General features: G+C 42.6%; 1 protein-coding gene across 1 annotated transcript in view; it reads right to left on the bottom strand.

Moving 5' to 3' along the window:
- Nucleotides 1-4,145: 4,145 nt before the first annotated feature.
- The window catches only part of LOC120838824 (cadherin-23), a gene marked incomplete in the record, with an annotated part of 59,397 nt that continues 43,436 nt past the window's right edge, over nucleotides 4,146-20,106 (bottom strand). Inside the window, 10 exon segments of the mRNA XM_042292461.1 lie at nucleotides 4,146-6,657; nucleotides 6,737-7,568; nucleotides 9,553-9,584; nucleotides 11,954-12,078; nucleotides 15,279-15,411; nucleotides 16,042-16,134; nucleotides 16,217-16,305; nucleotides 17,072-17,242; nucleotides 17,325-17,437; nucleotides 19,705-19,959. Coding sequence (XP_042148395.1) covers nucleotides 7,534-7,568; nucleotides 9,553-9,584; nucleotides 11,954-12,078; nucleotides 15,279-15,411; nucleotides 16,042-16,134; nucleotides 16,217-16,305; nucleotides 17,072-17,242; nucleotides 17,325-17,437; nucleotides 19,705-19,959 — 1,046 coding nt within the window.

The raw sequence follows: 20,106 nt of genomic DNA, 5'->3' as shown, positions 1-20,106 counted from the left end.
AAAAAACCCGCATCGCAAAAAAAAAAAAAAAAAATTCTCACGCGCGCGCGCTTTTTTATTTTTGGCGTTTTTCTTTCCCGCTCCTCACCTCCTCGCTTCTTTTGAGTGGCGACGTCAAAAATCATGAAATTTAGAAGCTCTGTAGGCGACATTTCTATAACATTTAATAACGGCAGTCGTAAAACATGTTCGGCCCTCCTTTTTGAAATACCAAAAATCAGAGTCCGGTGTGACGTCGCCTCCCGGATTTGTATCCTCCCTCGGAAAAGTTAGCGGTGCTCGAGCAGAGGATGGTCGGTGAGTCGGGGAACCGGACGAAGAAACCGATTTTTTCCGGTCCGCCGGCGCCCTTCTCTCCCGCTCCTCACCTCCTCGCTTCCGGTCGCGGTGGTTTGGAGCGGAGGTGCGAAAGAAAGTCGACACGCAGGAGACCGCAAAACTTGACGTCACTGCACTGGCGCGGATCGCACGGCAACTTCAAATTCGGCATTTGGAAATTGTTTTTTTTTATTTCACAAATGCTGAATACCCAAGTTTCGAATTTTCAGGGTAATGTCCCGGCATCGTTTTAAATCGTTTCGGATAATAAAAAAAAATAAATATATTTTCATGTGTCAGTGCCCCTTTAAACGTTTCGTGTCTGCTCCGATTGTTTCAAAATTACACCAGTGAAACTCATACATTGCCAAGCATACCCGCTCGGACGATGTGAGCTAAAACACCCAATCCAGAATTTCTCTGCGTCTGCGGTTTCCACAAGCTTCTCTACCTCTCGATTTGACGGCGAATTAAAAGAATGGGACGTCAACGTTCCTTTCCATCCATTTGACCCAAAAAGCACTTTCAGAAGCCGGCAGATTCGCCAAAGAAGCATGCAGGACTGTTTAAGCTCATACTGTCCGCGATAGTAGACAACTGCATGTATGGCAACCCTGCTGGTGCCTCATGGTTACAAGCAGCTGGAGCATGAATAGGCTGCTCACACGAACAGACACACGGCGGGGCCAGGTGGTTGCAATCATAATCGTTGCGGGATATTTTGGGGAGACCCTGAAGCTGAATACTGTGACCGGTATTCTGTGTAAACATAACACAGTTCACTCTGTTATAATATAAATTAAGCGCCACAGAAGCTCGTTATTCAGTTTGGATGATTTCACTTAATCCAGGAGTCGTTCGAGGGAAATCATCCAAACGGAATGGTGAGCTTTTGTGGCGCATTTCACCAAAATGATTGGGGACAAGAATGTAAGCCGATTTTATTTCTTTCCCTTTCCACTCAATTTTACGCCATAAAAAACGCACCAAGGGCCATAATGCTATTTGACGATTTCACGAACAAAAAGTTTGTGCATAAAAAGATAGTTTCTTTTTTTTTGTTAACTCGGGTGAGTTTTTATCTTCATACTTTCATACAATACGTGCACCACCTACGGCCACCATTGGATCCACACCGTAGCTGTCCAAGTTAACAGACATTTTATTGCACTGCCTTCTTCACTTTAATTGCCCTGCACGATCATACGTCCATCATCGTAACGTCGACCTACGCCATCACGCTCGGCTTACCATTTCCTTTTCCTTCATCTGTGTCCAAATACTTCTAGCAGGGCATGGACAATCAGCTTTACACGAAAGAAGGAGAGACAGAGTGATCCGGCAGCACCGGATTTATATGGCGTAAGCGATTAGCCCAGTTTATCTCCCCACATCTCCTTTTACTCAATCATATAATTAATTTGACTGTAACTTGGCGAAGAGCGAAGCACGTTACATCCCTTACGAAAGGTACAGGGGCAAGATCGTAATCCAAGCAGTCGGAGAAGACTTGGAGCCTTCTCTTGTGTCTCAGACGTTGGCTTTGTCCCCCTTGGAGATTAGGAATCCCGGACAAAAGCTCACCGGACAAAAGCTCACCGGACAGAAGCTCACCGGACAAAAGCTCACCGGACAAAAGCTCACCCATTTTTTCACAGACCCGGACAAAAGCTCACCCATATTTTCACAGACCCGGACAAAAGCTCAGCACGAGAAAATTTCATGTTGGTCTTAACACGAGTGCGGACAACTTAGGTACATGCGTGCGACACAAAAAGGCAACGATAAATTAAATCTGACAGGCGCATGGTTTGTTGATTTTAGTAGAAACAAGTTTATTTATCGATTGGTTAGAAGCGAATGCAGTGCCCCACTAGCTCCAGCAGTCTTGGTAGATCTCGATGTACATGCAAGCCCTCGCAAATATTTCTAAGACGATTCTGCAGGTGCAGAGTAATTTTTCGCACCCGCTTTACGGTGGGCTCACCTCTCCGGACTTTTGTCAATGCCGTGGCAACGAGAGCCTGATTTTGCTGTAGGCGTTCAATCAGCCTCAAGACACTTGAATGGGCGTGGCCGACAGGCTTCTGGAACCCGGTACTCTATCTTTCGCAGGTGTTGCTCATCCGGTCTTTATCTTGAAGAGTGGTGTCGTACATATTCCACCGTACCGGGGGAAACTCCGGTCGCCGTCGGCGCAGAGTCAGGCGAAGGGAAGAATTCGCTCTGGGTGCCGCCACAGATGGAACAGAAGCATAACGGAAGCGGCCGTTGAAATACGTGCAATCAAAATAGTCCAGTAGGTAGCGATGTCACCGGTAGACTTTTCCCTGGTGGTCAGTTCTTGTGGAACAAGCTGTGGTGGAAGGAACCCGAGCCTATCTAAAACCCCGCACAATTTTTTTAAATTGGTCATCTGTCTTGTACTTTTCCAAAAGGCCGAACTCCAGTTCTTTCAAAGTATTTTTAAAAAAATTCTCAACTCAATGGTGGATGAGGTACAAGTTCTCCTAAAAATGGTCCAATGTCCATTGCGTCCGCACTTTATTTCAGCCCGTGTTTCGCCCGGATAGTAAAAAAAAAAAGAAATCGAGGTGAGCTTTTGTTTGGGTCTGTCAAAAAACGGGTGAGCTTTTGTCCGGGTCTGTCAAAAAACGGGTGAGCTTTTGTCCGGTGAGCTTTTGTCCGGTGAGCTTCTGTCCGGTGAGCTTTTGTCCGGTTACCGGAGATTAGCACGACACTCAAATTTCGTACAAAAGCGGCTTTTCCCTATCTCTCTCGCCCGTGGCTTCGACGTACAGCACTGCGCACAACTAGTGAGGCACGTGTATAGTCACGTGTCTGCCTTCCACGTGCTGATTGGCTCACAAAAACTGTAGCCTTCGCCTTTGCCAAGTTAGCTCGAGTTTATTTGGAACTGGGCGATTCCACGCAATACCGCGGAACGAGGCGGCTCGACCCGTACCATAAACCTATGGGTACGGGCCACAGGCCTTCTGTGGTGTCCAAACTCTCAAGGGTTAAATAAAAAAAATATCAATATATCACGAGAAAATCAACATTCGTGGCCACTCTGCACACAAGCCATTGCACTGAGACCTTTTGACTAAATATAAATTTGTTTTGCATTGGCCATCAAAAAGGACTTAACTTCTATGCGTCATTTCAACCTTTTCGCGGAGAAGTCAGATCGCCACAAAATAATCATGACAACTTCCAACGTGTTGCTTTTCAAGTAGGTGCCAAGCAGAAAGGTTGGGAAAAAGGCCCTTTCATCAAAGTTTTATAAAAAAAATGGAGACCAGAAAAAGAACAAATACATAGGTCCAGCCACCTCGTCGTGTGGTTGTTTTGTGTAATGTTGTGTTCGTATAAGTCAAATTGACACAATACTAACCAGGCTTGTACCTTACACTGACGAAACAAGTTGTGATGTATTCCAGGCAGCCTATTTTCTTTTTTTGATGGGAATCTGCATGGTCTCCTTCTGAATTTATTCACTTATAGAGATTATAGAAATAAAGTGTGACCGATTAGCCCACAAAACTGTCTTCGGAATCCTCCATTTGTGCCCGAAAGGACTGATGGAGCAACGACGCCGTGTCCTGGGTGTTCCTCGTAGTGATTGCACTGACAGGCTTAGCAAGAAATTAAAGTAACAAAAACACAGATATGGAAAGATGCATATCTGTATTTGTAAGTGCCTCAGTTGAAGCATGAGTGGGTGGGCGGGTACTCACACCTGGGCTCCTGTTACAATTGAGGAAAGAACAAAGACCCCATCAGCAAATCTGAAGGTTGAGTCTCACAATAATGCAACATCCACATTCTCTTTCTTGTTTTTATTTTAGTACTTCCCAGGCCAAAAACATGGGCCCGTTTCGCTACTTAAATTATAATAATAAAGAAAAGTCTGATGGCAAGGAACGTATGACTGATGAGTAACATGGGAGCAAAAACTAGAAGACATAATACAATAACCTCAGATCAAAACTAAGATTCCAGCTCTGGGTCAATGGTTAAGTATCACACACACATTATTTTTACTACCTACATTCTTAATAAAGAGGAGTGCTATCCATTTTTCAAAGTTAAACGAGTGTTCGCAATATTTGCAATAACGAGCATTGCACATAAAAAAATAAATAGACTGTTTAGGATGCTACTCAAAAAAGAAAGGGTTCTGCAATGATCCTGGACAAGTAGTAACAGTCAATGACCTCAATTCAAGGTACGAGATTGAAAATGCCACTACTTTTCACTTAGTCAATCTGGGAGAAAAGCAAGAGTAAGCTTACATGTAACTGCCCATAATTATGTCAAGTATCTGGCCATCTCACAGTACTGTTTCATAATATGATTGGGGGGGGGGGGGGGGAGCACAAATGTAATGCCTTAAAATATTTTTAGCATATTCATTACGGTTACGGATACCCAACTGCACTGTTGCTGCCATCTTTCTCATTTAGTAATTTTCAATTAAATTTCAAACCTGAGTATGTTCTTAACCGACCAAACAAGTGGCAGTCCGTTAAAAAAACACTCTCGAAGAATGCCCCATGTCAAACGGCGACAAGTTGAAAGGATGTGCGACAATATTTAAAGTTGAAGCAGACTTTTATGATAATGAAATTACCGGAAAAACACCGAGCATACACCCGTGTCATGATAAGCACCCACCGGCTACTTTTGAAATGTTTGAAAACTAAGCGAAGGACATATCAAGAGCCTGCCTAGCTAACCGAGCTCTCACACTTATCAGTCGCTTTTCTTAGCACCACAGTGCAAAGTCCGTCCTATCGTGTGCCCCTTCCGCATTTTTGTTCTAAGACCTAACAAGCACATTTCCAGATGTCTGAATTTTAAATGGCCACTTGCTCGGTATTTCAAGGTAAGCGACTTACCCGGCGATGGCAAAAGAGTATAGATAATGATGAAGGCTTCATGAAAAGGTTACAAAATGTATGCGAAGAATGTGGTAATAATCTATGTGCAATTTCATTAGCATTTATGCTCCAAAGCTTTGTGAAAAAAATATTTGGAGGCATAACTTTCACACATCTAGTTACCAATATTGAAGCACAAGCCGAAAAAGCTGCCGAAATCAGGTCAACGACCTGAAGACCACAACGTATCTTGAGGCATTTGTCAAAACCACTGATCTAGATGTTCTTGGTCTGTTGGTAACCGTAACAGATGTTAATTTTTTTTGAAGGCCTATTAGTTGTTATTTATAACTTATTACGTACCAGCATTATAAGGAGGTGAGCAATACTACAGCAGATTCATTTTAAAGAGCTCTTCAGAGCGCCTAGTAGGCTGTCAGTTAACAAGGCATCGCATTGCTTGAAAACAGCTGCAAGTCAACAAGTGCAATTGTCAAAAAAAAAAAAAAAAACATTTTTACAGAACTATATACAACATACTACTTGGACACTTTTGATCCACCTCAGCCTCCAATACAGGGTTTTTATATCCTGCTTGGTTGTGACACACATACAAATCCACTCTGCTGTTAGCATGGTTACGTAATGCAAACTGAAAAATGTGTACCTTCGGAAATTTAAGATAGTAATTATAATTGGGCATGCACTTATAATTCTCAGAAACAACGTAAAGCAATCATGATGTGGATTACTCATGAATAGTGGAGCTTGGAAATACTTCTCAGGTATGTCAGCACATTTAAAAGACACAATTACACTCTTAAATAATTCCAAGGTTATTATGATAGCTGCCTGTAAGTTCTACTTTCTGACGAGGGAATTAAATTAGTTCATTTGTTTCTTCTTCACATAAATGGAAACAAATGAGAAATATCGCAGAATTTTAGCACTCGGTACACTTTAGCAAGCAGATTAGTATTCAAACATGCATAACACATCATCACGAAAGCTTACACTGGAAAACATCAAGATCAAATGACAGCAATATTTTCATATGTATAGTATCTGGCACTCGCTAATGCTGCCTCGAGTTGTCAAAGCAGGTTTTCACACAAGGGAGCACTATCACACTCACTTCTCGAGAGTCTTGTAGACAGTGGCTTCTACGAAGCAACCTTCACGCAAAACAAGAGGTTGCACTTTTGAAGCTGGATGATTTCCAGAGTCAAGAAGTATTGTTCTCCAGGCACTGGCACCTCATTGTTCTCAAAGGCACTAGTAAAGATGTGCAGATCAGCTCGAGGGATCTCGGCTTTCCCCCACCTTGGCAGTTGGTTTCATAAACCCCGAACATGACGCAGCCTTTCACCTCATTGTTGGGTAGCTTCTATATGACATTGCATCCATTGCTGGTCCGTTGTTTGACTCCTGCCATTCATAAATGCGTTGATGACTGCGGGGAAAAAAAAAAGTAAAAAAATTGCAATCAATATTATGAGTATTTTATTAAAGAAGTCAATGGTCAAACTTACCTTGGCAGTGATATCATAGACACAGCAGGACTGTGGAAGAAAAAATCATAGATGAAAAGCCAGAATTTCCAGTAAATATAATTTGAAACCGGAACCATGAAGTCATACCAAAATTTCAGCAATGAACCAATAAGGGTTTGGAAAATATATATATGTAAACAAGGTGAAAATTTGTCGTTAGTTTTATCGCTATCCATTAGTGATAGGTGGGTCCTGGGTGAATATGATTGGGGCATTTTTTGTTAATGCAATAATTAGCACATCCTGTCGCCGACTATGGGCAGATTGAAGGCCAATCTGCAAGCAGTGCTTTCTTCACTATTCACACACCGTTCGGGCAGTTCATCAGAAGTGACGACAAAACTCTAGCAGTCAAAATTAATCTGCCGAGCGTGCGCACTATGCATTGTAATCAGCTTTCCCCTGTTAGGCAGGGATGCAGTCCTCCTCTACTACTATGTGCCTGTTTTACTTTTACCTTATTGTCAGCAACTGCCTTGTAACATGACCTATGCTACCAAATACATGGTATACACTATACACCACTTCATTATCGCATGTAAGGGCCTAATTTTCCTCGAATGCGATACATATAGAAATTAATCTTTGTCAGCATATTCTTCTCTTAATGTTTGGAGAACGTTTGCAGAACTTGTCACGGATAAATAATACTATACATGCTTATTTTGCCTGGTCAGGGCACAAATGAAGTCATGGGCCCAAATCATAAGATTTCGACAGCAAAAAAACTAGTTGAACGACTTTTCACTTCTTAAGAAATAAAACCAACCACCAACTTACGTCTGCTCCGCTAGCATCCTCGTGCTACGATCTGGAATAGATTGAATGGAACTGATGTCTTACATTTACAATTAAAACTAGACTAACAACACAGGGATTCCTCGAACTACACTCATTACCTCAAGAAAGAAAGAGTTTCATAGATAGTTCTGGATCTTAGAGGATTGTGGTTGTCAGAGAAAAAGCTATAGTATACTTTCTCAAAAGCAGCAGATCTCAAATGAACATACAAGCATCTTAATTCACAACACAGAAAAGAAAAATTAGTAACGCACTGTAAATTTTTACTTTTTTTGTTGAGAGCATTGGTATATAAGTGTAAAAACTTGACAATTATATACATAGAAGGACAAACATGGACATCTGCTGCCTGTGTTCCGTCCTTTTATGGTTAATTATTTCTTAAGTCTTTTCTAACTTTTACTATGGTTCTTATGGTAAAACCAAGCAGTGATATACACCTTTCCAAAAAAACGCTCCTAGGCTGCAGCCATGTTGCTGATGCTGATGCGGCTGGTGCGATTCTCGCGCCCTTTATCAGCTAGAAATTTTCTGCCACTCTGTTGGACTGTGGAAACCCCCACAGTGTGATTCTCTACCTATGTTTTGAAGTTTTGCACTCAACTTCTCCTGGCCCCTCTTGAAAGTTTCCACTCAATTTTTCTGATGCATGCTGCATACCCTTTCTGTGTTATCTTCCACTGTGAGAAATAGGGCTGTTAAGTGCCTGCCATTCAAGCGTTTCTGCTCTACGTACACGGGAAACGAAAAAGGAGAGGGACGTTGAACGGCCCTCGACGCGATTTTGCGAACAATGACAACTGTTCTCCCCCCTCCCAGGGATAATCTGCGTAAAGTCCTTCTCAGTCATAGCCAAAAGAGTTGTTCGGGTTGGAGTCAGTCATGCCAGTCTCTTTGCCTTGGTGTGAAAAACTGTCCCCAAAATGTGCCCCAAAACAAAGTCATCTTGGATTCCATCCGATCGTCAAGATGTGACTGTCGTCGACTGTGACTATGTTACTTGAGATCTTTCTCAAATAAATTATTTTTAGCTAACGCAGCACCGTGCGGTATGTACAATACATTGTTCAATGTTAACACTTGCTAAATTGTATGTCTGTGTCCTGCCCATCGGTAAACACGCTATTTGTGAGCGTAAATAATGAATGTTTTTTGGCTATTTTCTGTTGTAAATCATTTTCTACAGCTAAGCACTTTGTCGTTTGACACGCGGCTAATCAACTGGCGCCGTCAAAATTTATCGTAAAAAAAAAAATGATGACTAACATTCCAGTCTCATTCGTTCTGTCGCGCACGTACCCAACAAGAATAGGTTACAGTTTTGGGGGATTTTTTTGCTCTTTTTGTTTTTCAAATGTGGTACAATGTTCTCTCAATGTCCTCGAAAAAATACATACACCGTGAAACACAAAATGTGGCGGGAAAAGACGAGAATTTAGCCGCCAGCAGTGTTTGAAACTGCGCCTATCGAAATCACAGTCCACTCGGTTAGGGTTAGCAGGGACGCTGGTGATTGTCTAGCCTCAAACCCAGTGACTGGGCTCAAAAACGGTCTGTTGTCCCGTTGGGTCGAGTGTTTCTTGGAAAGGTGTAATAGGGTTCAGTGTTTTTGTTTCTTGTTTTGTTTTTATTTCAACATACTTTTTAGGTTTCTGCCTTGAAATTATCATTTTCTTGTGTGTGTGTGAATATATCTGTACACACGTAAGTTTATCTTTTTTTGGTGACATGTGCAGCATCTCCTTTTAACTTAACAATACCCCCTCCCCAACTTCATCTAACCACATAAGAGACCACAAATTTTCAACACAAGACCAACTCGAACACTGCTGCCCGAAAAACTGTGTTGATTGCTGAACCATCCTCTAAAACCTCAATTCTGAAGACGAGCTGACAACTCGGCAAGGAAGTCAGCTACAAAGTCAGATGACAACAACCGCCCCGCCCCGCCCCTTCCCTTCATGATTTTCAAAGAAGAAACTTATCACACTTACGAGCCTTCCTTTTTTTGAGTCCAGATTTGTAGCTGAAAGAAAGACTGCCAAATTAGTTTTTCACGGTAACGCCAGAAATTATGCAAGTAGAACCAAATAATAGATTTGCACACTAAAAGAAACTGGAATTAATGCCACCTGCTACAATTACGTGTTAAAACAGGTGACATAAGAAAATAAAAAGAGTGAAATAGCGTCCCTCGTGTAGAATCAATGACACCATACTCGAGCAAGGGTATGTGGAGTGCAAGGTCGTCTGCTTCTTTTATAGGGGTTGTTGTAACGCCAGAATGCCGAGCTCTGATTTGACTGAATGATAGTGGATAGACGAGTCAAAGCCAGCTGCCTAGAGGTCTACCCAATATCCTTCAATCAGAACCAATCAGAGATCGGCGTTCTGACGTCATTACAACCCCTGTAAAAGAAGCAGATGAGCTTGCGCTCCGCGTTGACTTCTTTGCATTAGAGTGGAAAAAAAGTCTCTCTTCCTTACCCCTCTCCACTATTTATGCAGCTAATGAAATGTAATACTTCATGTGCACTTTATTTTAAGCAGAAAAATACACTGGACCCTAGGACGCACAGGGTAGTTGTATTTTCATCAAATTAATAGGAGGTGTCATCTCTCAGTACGCAAATACTACACTTCCAAATTATTACACTATTCTTGAGTTACTGGCCCAATTTTATGTTTATTCCTAAAACCACGTTTGTCAAGCTGGCATGTGAACGTGAAGACAGCCAACACATCACAAAACATGACACAAACTCAGCATGTTTGAATGTTAAAAAAGAGTTTTTTAGATCAGGAATAGTTTTAGATGCATGTTCCATCACGGACAATATCAGCGGAAACAGTCTATCGTGCTTCTTTGGCATACCTTCCAGTTTTTGAAAGCTGTGGACTGAACTAGGAAGGGAATGTGAAGTTGAGATCCCACACTTCGGACTATTTGACAAATCGAGAAATAATAACGCTTGTGGGGACCACAGACACACAAAAAAAGGCCGGATCGTGTGTTTCAGCTTAGATTGTTCAGGGGTGTACATGTGTAATAAATCTCCAAAAACGTGCTGACAATGTATAAACCCAAAACATCCGAATGAGTCGATTGTATGCATGAAAATCGAAAAAGAAAGATGCCCGGAAATTTTGATGTTTGCATGATTGTAACGCACACTTTTTTTCACCAAAATCGGTCCCCGAAAATACATGGGAATTACAGTCGAAACCGAAACTCAAAAACAAAAACGAAATACTCAGTATAAGGTGGCTAGCCCCATCGCCATCGAGGAATATTGGGACTCCCTCCTGCCTGACTCTGGCCCAAAGTCTCACACCTGTCCCCCAGTGGGTCTGGATCAGGGAGGAGCACCATGGAGGTAGACAAGAGGAAACTTGGCGACTCCCTCGCTCAGGGGAGGAGGCGAAGACCGGTGTTTAATATTTTCTTGCCCGATTCCCTAAAGGTTTTTTTGGAAAGTACATTACCTGCCCAGTGATAGTTGCAGGAAGGTAAAGAGAGAAGAACGTTAAGTATGGGAGAGAAAAAAAAAGGAAGCACATTTTTTTAATTAACTCAAGGCTAGGTGGCACAAGCTACCGCCCGGTATAGGAAAACAGCCAATATCCATCCACCTATCCATCCATCGCCATTTCAGTATTCGTATCACGCATATTCTCTCGCGTCTACGGACTCATGTCTGCCGTCTTAAGATGGAAAAAGAAAAGAAATGAGACTAGGAGGCATTATTTAATCAAAAGGCCATCACGCTGGAGGGAAGAGATAACAAGGGAGCAGCACTGCGTGGCCTCGCAATCCTAGTGACCCGACGAGCTTGCGAAGTTGTTTGGAAGACGATCTTCCCAGAGGCGACAATCGCACACTCGTACAAGCGCAAGAAGCGCTGCACCTAAAACGCTTTAGATGAAAGCACCTTTCTGGACAGCGAAGAGTCATTGTCGAACAGCGACTAGTGCATGGTATTTCCTATTGGCGTGCGTTTCATACAATCTGTTCTACGAGTTATGTGTGCAGCCTTCCTTTTTTTACCTGCGCGGTACAATCGGCATCAAGTTATCTTACGAATATTTGAGCGCTAAATAGACCTGTGCGTTACAGTTGGAGGCGTGTCTTACGAATATTTGAGCGCTAAATAGACCTGTGCGTTACAGTTGGGGGCGTGTTACAATCGTGCAAACATGGTGCTTTGTGCGTCTATAGTCCATTAATCAACAAAGTTTGAATTAGGTACTCTCAGAGGCTTCATAAAGACTAAAATGAAGATGCTGCTATGACTTATCATATCCGCTTAGATGCTAGATCAGCATATTGAGAAAAAAAGGAAGTTAATTTAGCCCAGTCCCCTAACTTCCACCCTGTAATTTCAAAATTCTTACCTGGCCCTCACAAAACAGAGTAATATTGTGAGAATAAATCCAGTCAATGCAATGAGACAGGCCACGATGAGGACACATATCTCAGTCCATTTCATCTTGTAAGGGCTCCTCCCTGGGGTGCACTTCTGTAAATTAAAGCAGAAGTTTTACAATTTGCAGAGCAATCGATTTCATTCTTTCCACACTTGGAAACAGACATGTACAGACGACCCCAAAAAAGTAACTAACTACTGTTACTCATTACTCGCTCAAAAAGTATCTAAATATGTTACTCATTACCGATTCTCAAAAATAACGAGTTACTTTACCTCCAAAGTAACAAGTTACTTTTCTTGTTACTTTGACAACTAAATGCACGACTGCTTTTGTTTCACGGTTTATTGTTTTCTTTTCAATAGTCATTGCACGTCAGCAGTAGCAAGTTTTCATCCGTTATGTTTCCCCGCTTCTTGAGAGTTCATCTTCGGCGATGATGAAGAGTCGTTCTACTGATGCGCTCGAAGCAACGGCATTGTTGTGCTTCAGAGAGAACTGGTGAATCTGGGATTCCACTTTCTCTTTTGTTTTCTCTGCTTCTAAAGTTCCAAGTTTACAATAGGTTCTGTGCCTTTCCGTGTTGGTAATCTTCGGGTTTACATTCGGTCTGTACACGACTCTAGAAGGTTCAACCTTCTAGAAGGGTGAAGGAAATTCCCAGCTATAATAGAGTTCGACTGACGTGTTCAGCGATAAACATTTCTACTCTGTCATGCTGCTTAGTTGTTTTCAAGTTGCCCATCTGCATTTACGCAATAGACGCATACTCAGGTTAGAACTAAAACAAAGCTGTTTAAACGGTGTTGGACACATTACTCCTCAAAAGCAATGAAATACTGTTGCTCGTTACTTGGCCTTAAAAGTAATTAGGTATGTTACTCATTATTCTTCTAAAAAAGTAACAAAATAGTATGTTACTCGCTACCGAAAAAAGTAACTAGGGTGAAGTAACTCGTTTCTAGTAACGGTTATGCACATGTCTGCTTGGAAGCACCTGTAACTAAAGCTTTTCGCATTGCATGCTGGAATGTTCCACGAAACAAAGCAAACTATTGTCAGCCCTCTCAAGATAAAGATAAATTACCAAATGTAAAATCGTAAAAAGTTGAATAAGCGTAAAAGCCCACATATATGCACCTACCTAGTGTTTTCTCAAAATTTGAAAACTACTAGTCAGTTTATGCAAAGGACACTGAAACCTCGTCAAGACATTCACAGTTTCTGCGTTTTCCCGGCTTTTACGTTCAGAAGCGCCGGCCCTGCCGGGCTCCCATAGGAACACATGTATTAATTTCCTGCTTAGTATGTTTGGTTCCCCCCCTTCTTGCGTGCAAAAAGTCACCGGCCGATTCACAAGACGGACCAATTCCCAGATGGATTGATCGCGTGATGGCACGTCCGCAGGTCGTCCGCCTCCCAAGCGCATTAACATGAAGGGGGAGACGAGGGACAGCGAGGATAGACCAAACCACTTAACGACTGCACAGTGGCACCGTCGTCTAAGAGCTGCTAATGCAACATTTGTCACTGCGGTCATGACGCTATCGTATTAATACGAAAAATAGTTGTTGTGTGCTGCTGTTACCTGCTGTGCAAGACAGAACATTGTGAGAGGCTTAGTGCGAAGCGGCACTACCTTTACTAACCCAAGGCATAACACAAGCGTGGTCCTGCTCGAGAAGTGTCCGAGTAGAAGCAACAGAGTCCTGGGCTTGCGAAGGGGCGTTTGCCCATGTCCTCGTCTCCGTGCACTCGCACACAACACTTCAATACACTACAGGCACAAAATGTCTTGCCCAACCTTGTTGGGTCTTGGTCTTGCCGGATGAGAGGCTGGATGGATGTGCACGAGCAAGCGCGGCGCGCTAGACGAGTTTTGACAGCAGTTTCTTGACACGGCCCTAGAGGAGTACCGGAGCCTGCTGTGCATCAGCCGGGAACAGTTCCTGCAGCTTTCTTCAAGCGTGGAACCAAGAATCATGCGATAAAATGAACAAGCAAACAGACGGAACGAACAAAAGAAAACAATGCGCCATCTCTGTTTTGCTTCTCAAAAAAAGGTGTGTTGCAAGAGAAGTCAACCCCTGCCAAAAATCTGTGTGTAAAGCACGGACCGAAAAAGTCACGCACCTTTTCACTCGCAGATTTTTTACTCCAAACCACACTTCAAACATGTTTAATCTAGCAGCAGAATTTTTTTTTTTAAAGAGCAAAACGAAGATGGTGCATCATTGTGCTTTGTTTTAATTTTGTTTGTTTGCTGTTCATGCTGTCGCACTGTTCTTAGTTCCACACAGGACAGAAGCTGTAAGAACTTCGCCCGGATGACACGGTTCTGGTACTCCTCCCGGTTCATGCAAAGAAGCTTCCTTCAAAACTCATCAAGCACGAAGCAGTCTCTCCTGCACGTGCACTATAGACTGTCATCCAGCAAGACCTTTTTTGTGGCTTTGATGTACTGAAGTATTGTGCCTGACAGCAAAGGAACGAGCCGACGAGGACATTGGCAAACACCCCTTAGCAAGCCAAGGACTCTGTTGCTTGCCTGCATTTCAGTCACCCAAAGTGCCAGGTGGAAATTACAAGCTTTTTCTGACCCTATTCGAGTTAACACAGACGAATTTCCACAAACTTTATCTGAATGCATTTGAGATGCGCCTACAAACTTTTAGAGTATATTTATTTAAGTTTATATCAACAAATGTTTACAAACTTTTTCTGAGCCAATTTGAGTTCACACCTACGAATGTTTGCTTAAAATAAATTGTTTCGTGACAGTCACTATCTGTCTCATCTCTAGCTATCGTTCCTCATGTTTTCTCGTGGATCGTACGTTTTATTTCCCCAGTCCCCTGAAAAATGTACCATCAAGGTTCTCCTGTATGTGTAGCATAAATAATGCTCAATCAAGCATCTGCCTCCAGTTCTGTTGTGATCATACATTTTACAATTTTGAGTGAGCACTCGTTGGTATTCAACAACTTCCAAGTGTCTATATGTGTAACTTGGTCGCTGTAACTTCTATATTCTCAGAATCACAATAAATTGTTTAAGTGGTACTTTGCCCTCATCATAAACAGCTAGAAGTTGGCAGTATTTTTTGCTGTTTCAGTTAATGCTGTCTATCATAAAATGGCCAATAAAGAAACTAGCTAAAGAGTCAATGCTATTAGCCATAATGACATCATCAAATGTTTATAGCACTCATCAAATGAATGGGATTGTGAAAATGCTACAGCAGTCTGCTGCAGCGTTCGAGGTTAAAACATACAAAATGCCAGATCATCACCTCTATTCCAACGATACTGTAGTTTTGGTAGAGTGCGTGAACCCTCGGAGACGTTGATATGTCGAGCATCTTAAGGACCATGTCTGGACTAACAACAAGTCCGTTTTCGAGGAGTTGGAAACATGAACTTGCACTGAAAGAAAGACAAACACAACAGTATCATTCAAACTGCAATATAATTGTTCCTTTCAAAAAGCATTGATTACAGATTTATTAACATCCTGCAAACCTTCCACATCCTGCATAGCTAATTTTATGGCGTGCAAGTCCAGCTCAAAAACAACGCGCAACATGGTTTCTCGCCCATTCGTGCCAAAATCACCTGTCCTAGACCACACCATGAGTATAACATTATTTGAAACACAAAGTGAGTATTTTATTCCTTCACTTATCTTCTAGTTATCAAACAGAATCAGAGCAGCAACACTGCTGACATTCAGACTGTATGGCCCACTGCACAAGAGTTCAGAATATGTGATTTCTACTGGTGGGCTATCTTTCGTGGGTGGCTAATCTATATAAGCACATACACTTGCATACAAGGATGAGTTAGGGTGCTTAGTTTTTTGTTAGAACAATTACCGTAAGAGTTAATACAAATTATTTCATTTGTTTTCAAGGTACTGAACAAATAACATATTATGACGATCGAACAAGGTTAACCTAGTTGCACGAAAGGCATGCCGACACACAAAATTTGGTAACAATTGAAGAAAAAGTAATATTAAAAAAATAAATTGTACATCTAATGACTGACCATTACCTCTCAAAATCCAGGCTTCCATCTTCACGTGTTGAGTACTGGGTATCATAAATATTGGCAGTCACCGCACTTGCTAGTGCTTGGTTCAGATCTCTGTAATAATGAATAAAAAACAAACATTATAAATGACAAAAAATGGATCGCAGGCATTGTATTTCTACAATTTCCTACTTACTTTTCAAACTGAGGAATCACTTTCCGAATTTCCTGCGGTTGCTTGTAGAAGATAAACTTCATCAAGTCAGAATCATGAAGAATATGGGCCTGGAAATATGTAAAAAAATGGGCTAAATGAAACAATGATGCAAATGCTAGACAACAAGTATAACAGAGGAAAGGTCATCTGCAGTCGGTGACAGGCCAAGAGTTCAGGGAAAACTCCTCCCACCTCTTTCCATTTTTGCAGAGTAAATGCTGGAGAAAAGGCAACCTCCTCTCCAGCATTTGCTCTGCTGAAGTGCAAGAGGTGTGCCACCTAACTCCTAACCTATCACCAACGATAGGAAAGTGCAGCTATCCTGAAACAACTGTCTGAGAGATTCAAGTTACTTTGCAACAGAAAAGTTTGGTGGCTTCTTCAGTTGTGTACCGTATTTTTCGGACTATAGTCCGCACCAGGCGTATAGTCCGCAGGTGCAAATTTGGAGTCAAAAATAAATGTTTGTACTCAGATAGTTTGCACCCGGTGCATAGACCGCACTCGGTGCATAATTTGCACCTGGTGCTTAGTCGACACAAAAATCTTCTCATACACGGCACACCTTGACAAATGTCTGCTTTCTTAGCTCACAGAGAAGCTCATAATATACGTAAATCATTATTAACATACTCTTTCACTCACAAAATCTGTCACGTCTTGACATAATGAACGATCTTGAAAAACAAAATTCCTGTATAGTAGTCCGCACGCGTAGATAGTCCACACGGCCTAAAACTTCAACTTTTAAACATGTACAGTCCGCGGACTATAGCCCGGAAAATACAATAAATTGGAGCAAGTTAGTTTTCCAAGTATGGAAAGCAGTCTTACCCTGACATGGGTCATGGCAATATTCTGGGGACCTGGAGCACTTTGGCATTCCACAGTAATGTCAAAATAACCATCTCTGTATTTCCCCAGGTTTCTCACACTCCTTAGAATTCCCTTGTGAGCGTCCAGTTCAAACTGACCAATGACAGGCAGGGATTCCTTAGATGATGGCTGAAAAACACATAAAACATTTAGAGTGCACTGACTATGTTATTATAACCTCACAAAGGTAGCAGCTTCCAGTACATCTTACCCTGTAATAGGTCACATTTCTAATGGAGTACATTATCATGCTTGACGAGCTGTCAGGGTCTCTTGCTTTTAACACCAGTAACTCGCTGTTAATCTCGGTGTTCATACGAATTCCTGCAGAAGTAAAAGAAAGAGTCAAACATGCAATAAATCCTCAATCCAGTCTGCTGCTTTCAAGACATGTCATTGATTAATTCTAAAAGCAGCTTCAATCTCAAGGTTTGAAAAGCACAGCACCAATATCTGCCATTTGACAACGTCAAGCAAGCCTTCTTATACACACTCCCGGCGCAACAAAAAGAATCCCGGACAAAAGCTCACCGGACAAAAGCTCACCGGACAGAAGCTCACCGGACAAAAGCTCACCGGACAAAAGCTCACCCATTTTTTAACAGACCCGGACAAAAGCTCACCAAAAGAAAATTTCATATTGGTCTTACAGAGAAACCAAGTTTAGAAAAAAAGGCGATGAGCCTCCTTTTAGCGAGTTCGGCCACCGCGAAGCGGCGTGTACAGATAAGTCAGGTGAGTTAACATTTTTGTAATGAGCCGCCGCAGACTGCCGCCCCGAAGTGGCGGGAGCGCAGCAGGGGGCTTGGGTTAACACGCGCACCAGCGATACACGCGTGAAGTAGAAAAGCCTTTTTTAAATAGCGTCCCCTTTTCGATAAACGGCATATCTCTAAACTGAGGCTCTGCTTTCTCTAAACCGGGCTTCAATAAAACGTGCCCATTTTCTAAAAAGATGTTTCGACAAAATGGCATTCGATCAACCGTAGTAAACCCTTGCGTGGGATGAGGCACAAGTTCACCTAAAAACGGTGCAATGTCCATCACGTCCGCATTTTAGTTCAGCCCGTGTTTCGCCCGGGTAGCGAAAAAAAAATCAGGTGAGCTTTTGTCCGGGTTTGTGAAAAAACGGGTGAGCTTTTGTCCGGTAAGCTTTTGTCCGGTGAGCTTCTGTCCGGTGAGCTTTTGTCCGGTGAGCTTTTGTCCGGGCACCACAAGATTGCAGCGGCCCAACGTACGCAAATTGCGTGGCCCCAAATGCCAGCTACTGTCATCCTTTATGTGCCACCTAAATTATCCTCAACACAGACTGTGTTGGGATATAAATAATTTGATTGCTACCAACTACTGTAGCACTTGCATAGTAGTCACACATAGTTATGTCTCATTCATATGAACCCCATTAAAAATCCCTTGAAAAAAAAAAGGAATGTTTTTTTGAAAAGTTTGGTTGGGACACACGTGTAAAAAAATTAATTTTATGCAAAAAAAGAAAATTTGTTTGGAGCACTATTGACGGCGAGAGATTTATTTGCAATTTTGCGTGCAAAGTCCATGATGTCACAGAATGGTCATTCACTCTTTCGACCTCAACGAGATGGTCGTTCGCTCTTTCCACCTTGACGTGAAGGCGAAGCCAATCCACCTCTCCTCCACGCACCCGAAATGCTGAGAAAGAAAACAAGTGGGAAGGAGGTGACTACCAACGAAATCACGTCTCGCACCGTCAATATTGCTCTAAAATTTTTTTTTTTTTTTTCGCATTAAATTAATTTTTTTGACACGTGTGTCTCAACCACATTGTTTAAAAAAAACATTTGTTTTTCTTTCCAGAAGCCCTTTAAGGTGCATTCGCACAAGAGAGCTTTATCTCCGGAGAAAGCGGAGTATGTCATAAAGCTGCGAGAAGGAAAAGACACGAGAAGGCAGAAAGTCTAAGCAAACATTCGCACAAAGGAGTCGGAGTCGGCGGAGTCTTTCTTTTCGCGAACCCGCAGCGACCTTCGGGGGCTCATCGAACAAAGGGCAGAGGAAAAAAATTTAAAAAAAAGACACCCCACATTTTCCCAAAATCAGGGGGACAAAAAGAGGGGGCCCGGTCGCCCCGACGAGACGACGGGTATTCTGTAAGCCGGTCGCAGATTCTCCTCAGCTCCTTGCGAGCTCGGTGGTTAAGCAAACATCCATGACGCGTAGCACGTGACCTCGAAACTCGGTGACGTTTAGCCTTTTCCTCGGGGAGAAACTCCGTCGTGCGAATACACCATCAATGGGTACCCCACTATATAGACAAAATTTTCAGGGATAAACCGGGGAAATTTTTGCATTTTTTTCTCATTATTACGAACAACTCAAATTATGGACGATTTTTGGGGAGGATAGAGGTATCCATATTAATGAGGCATGACTGTACTAGTGGCAACATAGATTTTATAGGCATGCAGAGAGCTAATGATGAACAATATCACACACTCTCTCGCGGAGCTAGGGACAAAAATCTCCAATAGTCGAGGCATTCTCCTAATACTATGCTAGCTGCTTTGGAAAAGTGCTGGAAATGTCCAGTTGGAGTCAGGGACGAGAAAACTCACCCAGAACATAGCTCGGTTTCTCGAAAGACGGGGAGTTGTCGTCAATGTCCTCAACTTGGACATCGACCTGGAGCTGCGTCTTGTCATCGGGGTTGTAAGTGATGTCCACCTCCTCCAACGGCTTCGAAGGCATCCTCACCTTGAGGGTCAACATGTACCTCTCCTTGACCTCCCTGTCCACCCTCTTCTTCGTGATAATTTCTCCCTCGTTGTTTCCCGTGCGCTGGATCGCAAAGACGTTGTCCAGGTTCCCACCTGCATGAGAAGGTAGATTATCCTTACCAACAAGGTCAGGCGAGCACCCTATCTTCGAAAATGCTTCAGTGTTCTTATGCATCTCGATCGCGAGCGCACAGTCAAAGCACGGTGGAAGACGGGGGGGCGTGTGCTGGAGGCCAGGCG

This window comes from Ixodes scapularis, unplaced genomic scaffold (genome assembly GCF_016920785.2).
Source record: "Ixodes scapularis isolate PalLabHiFi unplaced genomic scaffold, ASM1692078v2 PGA_scaffold3__209_contigs__length_174095766, whole genome shotgun sequence".
Lineage (NCBI taxonomy): Eukaryota > Metazoa > Arthropoda > Arachnida > Ixodida > Ixodidae > Ixodes > Ixodes scapularis.
The sequence above is the reverse complement of the archived record's forward strand: the minus strand, read 5'-3'. Positions and strand labels throughout refer to the sequence as shown.